Source organism: Lissotriton vulgaris, chromosome 9 (genome assembly GCF_964263255.1).
Source record: "Lissotriton vulgaris chromosome 9, aLisVul1.2, whole genome shotgun sequence".
Lineage (NCBI taxonomy): Eukaryota > Metazoa > Chordata > Amphibia > Caudata > Salamandridae > Lissotriton > Lissotriton vulgaris.
The window spans coordinates 68,229,288-68,241,369 of record NC_141697.1 but is presented as its reverse complement, the minus strand read 5'-3'; the positions used below and the strand labels follow the sequence as shown (position 1 = coordinate 68,241,369).

General features: G+C 43.9%; 1 protein-coding gene across 2 annotated transcripts in view; it reads left to right on the top strand.

Annotated features, from left to right (window-relative positions):
- Nucleotides 1–11,170, top strand: part of SLC39A9 (solute carrier family 39 member 9) — a 155,970-nt gene extending 144,800 nt beyond the window's left edge. For both annotated transcript variants that reach the window (XM_086937040.1, XM_086937041.1), the window contains exon 7: nt 7,884–11,170. In XM_086937040.1, coding sequence (XP_086793166.1) covers nt 7,884–8,117 — 234 coding nt within the window. In that variant the 3' untranslated portion in view covers nt 8,118–11,170. The remainder of the gene's footprint in view (nt 1–7,883) is intronic.
- The last annotated feature ends 912 nt before the right edge of the window (nt 11,171–12,082 follow it).

Sequence of the window (12,082 nt, the reverse complement as noted above, 5' to 3'; positions counted from 1 at the left end):
CTGGGATTTCTCAGTACTGGCCCAGGGGAACCGCCAACTGTCACGGTGGAGGACCAGGAGAAAATAAAATCTCTCAAAGTCCTGTTTGGGCTGTGGACAGAAGATCAACAATGCTAATCCTCATTAGAAGTGTATTTATTGCCTTAATCCCATTCGATGTCGACTAGTGTTGATTTGGGACCAGCGATCCCATTCCGGCTAGGCATGTTCATACCTTTGCGTCCGAATCCCTTTGGTACCGCTCTGATGGATACGGTGCTGGTGTCACAGGGTTCTGAGCCTCAGACGTCTATGGCGCCGCTTTCACAGCTGCCACTGCCGACTTCATCTCCTGTGCTGGATGTAATGCCACCCACACGGCAGCCTGACGTCGCCTCTCAGAACACGTCCCATAGAGATGCTTAACAGCGTTTGGAGACAGAAGTCTATATAAACAGTCTACATGATCTGTTTGGATGGATTCGGACCCTATCATCTGTGGAGGTCCTGGGCATGATACTTATGAATTTCATGGACTGTCCTCCGCCAGTGACCTAGACGCTTTTCCAAAATTAGTTATAAACTTAGCTACTGCTCCACCAACGCCTAAAGTAGTCTTGCTGCATAAAGTAATGCTAAAGGCTGCCACAGTCTTTGGTTCCTGTGTTGGGTAATTGAAGACCCAAGTGAACATTCTTACTAAGGCCCTTTCGCCAACTGCTGCAACATTGGCACACCTTAAATGAAGCTACGGTAGAACCTGTTTGGCAGCATGGGATAAACCCTCTTCCACCATGGCAGACAACTGGCTTGTAGATTGCTGCTATCGACAAGCTCCAGGGGACCCAGTGTTCATTTTATTCCATCCATCACTGACTAGCTGTGTCGTTCAAGCCTTCTGTTCCAGGTGCCAATCAGGAAGTGCCTTACCAACAGCTTGCTCTGAATTAAAACATCTTGAGGTTTGAGTCCAACAGGGATTTTCCGCAAGCAGTATAGCCCTAAAGCCCCTTAAAGCGAACTGCCTTCTAGCCAGGTACAACCATGCCTAGATGGTCTTGCCACATATTATGTATGATATAAAGGACCATTTCTGGGAGCTCATTTTAGATGGCCAGAATGCTTCCTGTCAGTTTATCAAATCTGGCCTTGATACTGCAGATTCTATGGCATGTGACATGGACACTTCCATCACAATCCGTAGAGAGGCTTGGCTCCAGACTTCCAACTTCTTTGCAGATGTCCAGGCCAATCTCATGGACCTTCATTTTGAGGAGGGTGCAGATTTTAGGTAACCAGACTGACCAAGTCTAAGAGTGCTTTAAAACCAGCAAGGCTGTCATGCGTTCCCTTGGCCTACAGGTCCTGCCTCTGACCATAGACTGCCACCCGTTTTGTCGCTTATACTGCTTCCAGAGAGGATCTCCTTTTGTCCCAGACCATATCAGCTGCAACTCCCACAGCAGCCTAATCCCCCTGTCAGGGAAAACGGAGGTAGAAGCCGGAGATAGGGCTGCGGATCTGTCTTGCAACCCACCTCCTCCTCTTTCTCCTCCTCCTGCACTGCCAGGAAAGCAAGTCTAGTTGGCTTCCACAAGCTCACTTGGAGCCTGTAAGAGTAGGAGTGTCTCTTTTTTCTTCTGTCCCAGAAGGCCATTACTTTGGACCACTGGGTCATATAAGAGGGCTTTACCCTTTTTTTTCTTTTTTTTTTTTTCCAGGCGCTCTACCTCACCCCCCTCTTTCTTCTCTCAAATTCTCAACCTTCAGACCATTTAGTCATACTACAGCAGAATGTGGCAGCTCTCCTCCTGAAAGGAGCAGAGGAGTTGGTGCCAGAACAGGCAAGAGTAACAGACAACAATGTCTCAATAGGTAGTATTAAAAAGACAATTGAGGAGGTGCAAAGTGAATTACAAGACAGAAGCAAGAAAAGGGAATAACGGTTGGATATCGCAGTCTGTAGTCAAAGTTTTTTTTGTTGGTCAAAGACATTAATTTCAGACCGCAATATTACATTTTATCCTATGCTAGTGTAATCCAAAATATAAGTGCACACAAAGTGCTCAAGACCATGTGAATGGCACAAGCGATGCGGTGAAAGAAACAGCCAGACAGTGCAATTAAAATTGACATATCACATGAACATTAAGATAACAATTTGTTGGGTGCATATTAAGGAAGCTGTGATTGTGTGGAGTTTTCTTGACACATCTACCCATGAACCTGTGGGTTGAGAGTCTGTTAGGGTGCTCGATGTCTGCACCAAAGGGTGGGAAGTCTGGCAGGATGCGAGAAGGCTGCACTAGCAGGGAGGACTCCAGGAGTTTGAAAGTGTGCGAGTGCTCAAGGTAGCAGGAAGATAATGAATATACGTCCAGGAGCCAGGGTAATTATCCTTTAGCCAGCCAAGGAATTTAATTGGTACAGTATTGAACGGAGAGGGAACCAATAAGCCCAGGGTCGCAATGCGTGTACCGAAGTATCCCCGCTGAAGCCTCACAACAGGGGATGAGTGCTGCCAGGCAGGCAGACGCTTTGTCGAAGGGATACTGGCTCAGCTGACAGGAAAGGGCCAGGAATATTATGCCGGTTACTTCCTGGTGTCCATGAAGGACAGCGGTCTGCATCCAATCCTGGCCCGCAGGGACCTGAACCTTTTCCTCAAAAAGGAAAAGTTCCAGACGTTGACCCTAGCTAAAGTTCTACTGGTTTTGGAGCTTGGAAACTGAATGATGTCTCTCTACCTGCAGAATGCCTATTTCCACATCCCTATCTGGCAGTCACATTGGAGGTACTTGCCATTCATAGTGGGTTCTACGCTCTACCAGTTTCCAGTACTTCCCTTTGGCTTAACAATTGTTCGCGAGTCTTCATGAAAGTTGTGGTAGTTCTTGCAGCTCATCTCAGAAGGTCGGGTATCCCCATTTTCTCATACTTGGACGACTGAATAATCAAAGACAGTCCACTGGAGTTGGCATTGTGCCATCTGCAGTCAACAGAATTTCTGCTGTGCAACCTAGGTTTTTCCATCAACCAGGCCAATTCCCAACTGTGGCCTCCCATCGACTCCAGTCTTCATAGGGTCTATGCACCTTTCCTCCATCTCCGAGGATAATTGACATCCCAGAAATGTAATGCAAGGTGGATTAGTAGAGCTCTGTTTGTCACCCGTGATGGTTCCATCTTTTCATTGAAGCGCAAGAGTCCCAGTCCTGACTACTCAGATTCTTAGGTCTTCTGGCTTCCTGCTTTCTCCTAGTCATGTACGCAAGCTGGCACATGAGGGCCCTGCAGTGATGCCTCAGCAGGCAGTGGCTCTCGTATGGCTGGGAGCTGTCGAAATCCATTACAATGTCTCCCAGTGTGGAGAAGTGTGGCTCACCGATTAGAGCGGCAGACCCTGAGGCAGAGGTCTGGCCCGGGAACAGGGTTCAATTCCTGACGCGGCAGGTTCTTGGGCTCCATGTCCACGGACTCGATAATTCTCGCCTAGGTGCTTACTCTAATCATGGGTCCCACTCTGCAACTCTGGGCAATAGCTTTCTTAATCTCCACAACGGCCCAAAAGCGCTAGGATGCCTGGCCTCACCTTGGAGGTGCCCAGTAAGGGGCATCTCACAGGGAAAGCCAGGAAGGGTTCCACAGCGGTATACAGCGCCAAGATACCTTACAGGCGATAGTGCGCTTTACAAGTATACACACATACATACATACATACATACATACAGTGCTGTGGTTGGAGTGGCTTGGTGGGAGAACAAGGCAAACTTTAACTGCGGGATTGCCTTAATTGCCATCCAGCCTTAACTATGATGGCGGCAGGTGCCTTCACTCTAGGGTTGGGAGCCCGTCTGGAGATCAGAGGACTCTGGTCTCCAGAAGGACAGGTGCTTCACATAAACCTTCTAGAACAGCAGATGATTCGGCTGGCACTCCAGGCCTTCAGTCGGTCTGTCCGAATTTGCTAGTGAGCACAACAGCGACATGGTACATGAACAAACAAGAGGGAGTTGTGTCTCAACTACTTTACCTGGAAGAGTTGCCAGACCATTAAGGGATCTGACTCCCTGCCAATCACCTAGTGGGCTCTCTGAATGGTAGAGCCAACAGCCTGAGCCAGCGTTATCTTGCCGAACACAAGTGGAGTTTTCTACCGGAGTTAGTCCATGACCTCTTCGCCCAGTGGGGCACTCCTCAGGTTTGCCACCTCTGGAAATGCTCAGTGTGGTAGTTCTGTGCCCTCCAGTATCAATTAAATGGAGCCTTTGGGGACGCTTTTCAGTTGAGGTGGAACTTTCAGCTGCATTTCGCTTTTCACCCATGCTGTTGATGCCTCGAGTTGTTGGGAAGATTCGCCAAGACCGGGTCCAAGTCATTCTCATCTCTCCTGATTGACCGACTGAAGGTTTTTCTCCACATGTCCCCGGCTTCGCCTTCCATTTAGGCTGGACCTTCTCTCCCACTCTGGGTGTAATAGTTCTGCAACCAATCTCTGATACCTCCACCTACATGGTTTGAGATTTTTTCTAAAATAACGGAGTTCCTTTCAGCTTCCACCACAACTGGTCGCTGTAGTATTTTCATCAGGTCACTTCTCCACTAAGTCGGCCTACTCGGGCAGATGGGACAACTTTGATGCATGGTGTGCTAACAATGAGGTGAACCACTTACGAACCAAGTTATCACAGGTTCTGAAATATGTACTTTTTCTTGATCAGAGGCGTGTGCAAATGGTGCTGTGATGGGGTATTTGGCTGCTTTGTCTGCCTTCCTGTCTGCCTCGAGGTGCGCAGTAACAAACACTTTGCTAAGTCCATTCTGCAAGATTTCCTCAACTAACCATCTATCAACCCTTGTTCTGGGCAGTGTATTACTGTGAAATCTGTTCTACAGGTGAGGAATCTGCAGGTAGAAGTATCCATCAGAAGAAAAAGCTACTTACCACAGTAATGATCTTTCTGGTGGATACCCAATGTACCACCAGATTCCTCATCGGCCTGCCCACCTCCCCTTTCGATAGATGAGTTATATGGAGAGTTAATAAGATCTCAGATTATATCTTTTTTGAACAATCTGTTCTCTCTCCTCAAAGGCGTAGGAAAAATGGATTGAAATGAATGTAGTTATGTCTGGGTGAGCGCTTTATGGCCTCAGTGATGCTGCATGATGCCACTTCAGACGTCGACCGAGACTGGTGCCTCCTATTTGCGATTTGAGAGTTTTGAGGTTTTCTGGATCCAGTCTGGCACCTAGACTTGTTCTACAGGGGAGGACTCTGCGGGTAGAGTATCTACTAGAAAGATAGTTACTGTAGGTAAGTAATTTTTTTTTATTCTACACTTGTGGGAACTAAAATAAGAGATTGTTCTCATCATCTAAAATTAGTCCTAGAAAAAGGTGCAGAAGAACCAGAGGAGTTTAAGATTCTTCTCCGGATTCTTTCTGGTCAGTCCAGTGGAGGTCTATATTGGATCTGGCAAAATTGAGCACTTTCCTGAAAAAACAATCATTTTGTATGGTAACCCTACGGTGAGTCTTTCTGATGGATCAGGAAGGGAAGAACCACCTCTTCCTGTGTATTAAAGATGTGTATTTTCACGTCTCTGTACATCCAAATCACTGGCAGCACCTGCATTTTGCAAGGGTGGGGCAGCATTGTACATTAAGGGTTTTTTAAAGTCTATGGATCTTTATGAAGTGCCTGGCTCCAGTAGCCACCTTCCATGTAAGGTAAGGCTACCAAGTGTATCCGCACTTCAACATCTTGCTTGTCAAAGATCCATCAAAGGTAGTGGCTTTGGTCTCCACAGTTGTCCACATTAGCCTATTCCAATTACTATTCCAAGAATTGGAACTGAACTTGAACACCAAGAAATCTTCCATCTATCCTGTGACCAGAAGTTCATAGAAACTATCCTGATTCATAATTGGGGAAGACTTTACCTTTCGAAGAAAACCCTCAGGCCATGGCGAAGGCATTTTGCTCAAAGCAAACCATACCCTTCAGGATATACCAATCGCATTTACTTCTCATGTCATCTTGCATCCTCCGTGATCACTTTCTGAGGCTTCAGATGAGGCCCATTCAACAGGAACTAGACGTCCAGTGGAAACGGGCTTATCCTTTCCTTCATTTTCTCTCCCCTCCAGAGTGCTGAGGAAGGCGAAACTAGATTACTGTTCCCGGATTCTGATTTCACGGGCATCGCCGCATCTGTTTTGATTCATTGACATACTGAGGCTATCTGTGCACCAACCGATGCAGTTGAACAATCGTACCTGGCACTCATCTAAGAGATTGCCCATCCCCCACCTCAAGTCCCTGAACCGGACTGCATAATTAATGTACAGCCATATGAATAGCTTTCAGACTGTTGTCTTACAGCTATACTCCAGTTTACTAATCACAAGTGGAGATGTTCTGGAAATGTCTTAAGCTATAACTTACTATTGTTCCTCATTTGGTCCAGGTCTCAAGGTGCAACTATTGGTCCGGAGCATCTTTATGTCAGTTAAAGAAACCCCCGTGGTTATCCTCTGCACCCAACTTTCACAGCAAGATTTCAGCAAATGAAATTGTTTATCATGGGTGAGGTGATCTAAAGTGATCACCTTGATTTCTTTCTAGGGAGTGTTTCCTGTGTGGCTCACTATGATTTATGCTTTTTGTAGGACCTCTGGCAGCAATAATACAGTTTAAGAAGCCCTCGGCTGCTCTTCGATCTGCCTAACGTGGATAGCAATCTGCCGAAGGGATGTAGGGAAAAAAAGTCTTCCAATTCCTGGGTTGGTGCTAATGGGCTACTTTGTTCAGTGCTTCATTTAATTACATTTCTGATATCACCTGTGATTTACTGGTGGCTTGTACAGCAGACCAAGCCTGTGAATCAGGAGTGTTTATTCAAGCCACAAAAAAGAGAGAACTCTTCTATGTGCCCTCCTATATTTCTAGTACTCTGCTTGTATTTTGCAAAAGTATTTTCTTTGTATTCAGATGAGTTTAGTGAAATGCCTGGGTGCATACAGCCTTTCACACCTCCATAAACTATCTAAAATTACCTGATTGTTTCACAGATTCTACTGTGCACTCTTGCACCAGTAATAATATTGTTCTGCAGAACATGTTTTTGAGGATGGGTGGGAAGAAAAAAACCCATTAATATTCTATAAGTCTTAATAATTTTCACGTTAAATACATTTCATTCAGCTGGTTAGGTTGGTTAGAAGCTCCTTGCTACATGTTCTACTGTGCAAATTAATTGAATAATTATTTTCAAATTAAGGCCTTTGTAGAACTGTTGTTGCCTGGTCCATTCCGCCTAGGATTGGATCTCAATATCAAGGCACCTGAAACAAAATCAAAGGATGAACAGTTCAGGATATACTGCATATCTGTGTACATATGTCAGTAGAAATCAAATGTTCGGACGTGTCTGGCAAAGTCGGTGTATTTTATATTCATACATTATTTTTTTCCTATTGAAAATTGGTTTGCAAATCATGATTAATAGTTTAACCGTGCATAGCATCAAGATTGCAAGGATAGTAATGAAGGTACAAAAACAAGAATACGTTTTAGTTCTATGTAGGTTCCTTGTGTCTCCAGATGTTTCAACTTTTGTTACTGCTCAAGGTCCCAAGAAACAAAGAATTCCTTTGCGCCCTGGCATAAAAGGCTCTTATTTCATGTGTAGTGTTAATCCCATTCATCTTTTTTTAATTACTTCACTGTGGGGTGATATAGGACAGTAATTACACCTATGGTCATAATGTGACTATTGTTTACTATCCTTTTCTTCGCCATATTGGGTTCTTTATATATCTTGGTTAAGTGTTCCGTTTGATTATAACTTGCTGTTTTCCCATTACAGCCTTCTTACTTTCTTTGTCTTCTGTTCCAGAGTAGTAAAGAAGCCCTCTCCGAGGTCAATGCCACTGGGGTGGCCATGCTTTTCTCTGCTGGCACCTTCCTCTATGTGGCCACAGTGCACGTCCTGCCGGAAGTGGGAGGAATGGGGCACAGCCATAAGCCTGATGCTGCTGCCGGAGGGAAAGGACTCAGTCGGATCGAAGTGACCGCCCTAGTTATAGGATGTCTTATCCCGCTTGTTTTATCAATTGGACATCAGCACTAAACACCATTTTTAAGAAGAGTTCCACATTCAACCAACCTTGGTCCACAACTGCCCTGCTGGGCTTTTCAGCTAAAGTGATGCACATCAGCTGCTGTATCTCTGAATTATTCTCCACCCATCTCACTAAAAGCTCCCACCTGCGCAGACTAAAGGAACGTAATGAAATCAAGAATTTTAGGGGAGCCATTTTTAAAGTGAAGATTGAACATTTCTATACTGTCAGCTCGTTTTGATATCTGTAACTATTGGTCTTTTATTTTTCTTAACTTTTTTTCGGTTTTAGTTTCCCTGCCTTTTCCAACTATGTAAAATTCATTTAGATTTTAAGAAAAGTTGGGTTGGGGAGAACTGTTGGGTTTATCATGGAATCTGTCGATGTAAGTATTTTGAAAACTTTTCTGTCATTGTAAGACTGAATGGACGTGATGTGGCTATGCCCTATTAGGAATCTTTTTGTGTTGGGGTGGTTTTAATCGTCTTACGCTGCTCAGGTGCATTGCTGTGAAGGTATTCTTGAAAAGCCGTAGTAAGGTGCAGTGATTGGTCAGACCACTCTGTATTTCCATTCTTTTGGGTCTTCAGCTGCTGTGTCCTTCCACAACAAGAGGTAGATTTGTAACGAGATGGCTGGAGTTGCAGGAGAGTTACAGGAATGTTTGTGCCTCTCTTGTGTTCAGAAACGCTCCCAAAAAAGTCTAGCTCAGTTAGTCTGGCTTCACTTTAGGCCTGGATATGAACCATGTTGGCCTTACGCCTGGCTACAAGCACTGATGTGTGGCAGTTGCTTGTCTGAATTTTGATAGTCACTTGTGACACGTCAACTAGTTCACCAGTCTGATTCAGCTGTAGAATGGAGGGACTGTGAAAGAGACTTGCAGTTTGTCCATTATACATTGTCTTACTGCACACGGGCTACCAACATTACCAGTTGACGCCAGGAAGAGTCCTGAATCCCTACTAGTTGTTGCAATATGCAATCGTGCAGGTCGGCCACAGTCCTCTGGATGTAGGTTCAACACTATGCCGTTAAATTGGGAAAGAAGTGTTACGACTGCTATAAGGTTCCCATTTTTGGATTTAGACTGGGTGTGAAGAGTGCCTAAATCACAGCTGCCTGTGTGCAAAAGGTTGTTTTTCAGAAAGATCCTGAGGACCTGTATTTCATTTATACTGGCAAACTCTGGTGCCTTTTTGGACTGTTCACCAAATGGGAACTCCTCTCTTACTCTAGAGAAGCGAAGCTGTGCAAATACATCAATAAGCATTGGTATGTTGGGAACACATACCTCTCTCTTGTCTTGGTGCAGACTGATATGGTCACACAGTGGACACCCCTTTAAAGCCAGTATTTTATTAGGATCTAGGCTCACGAGGAACTAGGAGGTGCACTTGTACTCTTACTCTTTTTCATTCAGTGCCAGTTTCCATCTGGTGCTTTCCCTGCTCATGTAAGTCGGTCCAACCCTTCAGAATGGAGCCTTTAACCCTAGTTTTGATGCAATCCCACACTGGTATCATGTCTTGAAACTGGTCAGATTGATACTTCCCCCTATATGTGTTTTAATACTCTTAGGTTGGATGTTTTCCCCTTTTAAATTGCTGTCTCTTGTCTTCAACTTTATGGAGTTGTTTTCAGCAGTGATTTATCATGAGTAGAACACATTGTCATCACACAAATGCTCTGGCTAAGTTCATTTGTTGTTCAAAATCCATTGGTCGTTTCTATCCCTGTGCTGACCTGTTGTAAATTGGAAGGAAGATAGACAGAATCATTATAAAAGTGAAATTAGCGTAGATGTTTGAGTATCATAATGTAGGATTGTAAGAGCAACTGTTTTCCTTTCCTTCCTAAACCATTTTAACATGGGAAGAGAGGAAAGGATCTGTCCACCAGTGTCAGCAGCTTGACGCTGTGGACACGAGGGAAATTAGAGCTTGCTGACAAGTCTTTTCTAATGTTGCGCAGACAGTGTTTCCTGATCATTCTAGTATTTTCCTAAACTGCTTAATTTCTGCTCCTAGTTTATTTAGCACATGAGTAGATTAACAAGCATTTGTAGGTTGCCGCAGCAGCATCTGGAATCCATTTTACTTGCCTATTCTTGGACCGTCTTGTCCATTTTCATAGTTGTGTTCCATGGAAATGTTAATTCCAAATTTCTTTTTATTGTCAGTGTTAAGGTATCCAGATATTTAAAGGTGCACCCAGATTGATTTTTGGATAACAGCCACCCTACAACATTAGCATTTGTTTGGTTGATTTACATTGTACTGCTTAGAGTGGGCATATTCTGTGTTAGTGAGACAAAGGGGGAGTGCTGCAGAGTTCCTCACACCAAATTCATCTCTGCAGAAATACACTGGCTGTCTCTGGTTTCATTGCCTCTGATTGATGAGACTGGAAGAGGTGTAGATGAATCCTGGCTGCCATTGATGCACCATCACCTGTGCTTGATCAGCTTCCTCGAGGCAGCATAGGCGTCTACTAAAGGTTTTCTCTATGATTTCTAAATAAGTCATATATGGATGCAGGCCTAGTAATATGCCTGCAAACACAACTCCAAAAGTGACCTTGAATGTCCTCCGAACAGTTTTGTTGCCCAATATTTCCTGTGCATTGTGAAAGTTAGCGTACCCTAAGGATGCTATTGATAACGCTGATTCTGCTCCACTCTGGTCTTTCTTCATCAAGCTGCAACCTCGTGGCAATCTGGAATTACGGAAAGGCTCCAATTTTGGCTTTTCTGACTTGTGATGGATTCAAGTTCTTTAGGAGGCCATGGCATGTTCTGTTTCCCCCACAACATCGAGGAGCTATTATGTACTTTAACATGATATGACCTGCGGCAGTGCTGGACAAAACAAGGACATTTAACTCCCCAGCTACGAAGCAGGACTTCTTTGAATCAGACTTGATGTACATTGAATCATTCCATCGATGACTGCCTTATTTGTGTTTTTTCACTTTAATTGTGAATAGTAAAGAAAAGAGATTCATTGTTTTCTATTTGTTTTATGATATTAATAAAAATTTATTAGGTGCAGTCTCTAAATCTGTGTGCAGTAATTGTGCAGATTGGTACACTTTAATGGTTTTAAAAGTTGAAGGGCTTAGTTTAACTATTCCGCAATTCTGTTTTTACGGGAGATGTATTTTGATTATTTCAAACGGATTGCTGCCCAAAAGGAGAGACCTGTCCCTTTTGATAGATGGCCGTGCAAGAAAAGATTCTTCCAGTGTTCCCATATTTTCATGTAAAGTATTTCAATTGCTTGTTTCATAAAGAAGGCACTGCTTGTAAGAATGCTTGCTCTCTCGGAGATGGTATTAAAGGTCAGTATGTGGTGATGTTTTGGTTTGTCTGTGCCATTCTCCTTGTGAAACACGCAAATAGTCTGCTTTAGGCTTAACATTTGAATTAGACACTTGAAGCATGTGGATGATTTGATGGTCGTTGATAGGACAAGAAGGCTGTGGCTACTATAGACTAATGCTTGGTGAGTTCTCCATGGAAGAAAAACCCATTTGGCACTTATTTTGTACTGTAGCAACCACAAAAAGACTGGGACTGAGAGGACTGATCTCAGTTATGCTGGATTTGACCTGGTTATCCTGTTTCAAAGGAAGTCTTCAAGTGTGGGCATACAGTAACGTGACCTAGACTCCAGTATTCCAATAAGACAAATCACCTACCCATGTGGACAACCTATTATCAGAATATGTCTGCGACCATGTTGTCTAACAAGAGCCCCTCAGTTACCATTAGTTACAGATGGCTTTCTAAGTGAACAAACTCATTTCATTCATGACTGTTACAGAAAAGTTTGCTTTTTCATATAGTATACGGTTCTGATTGCTTCTCCCTGGTTTCTTGGCGAAGTACCTTATTTATTACTGAAAATGTATATACGTCGACTATATAAATCCATAATATTCATGGTAACACATGCTGTTCTCTAATCTG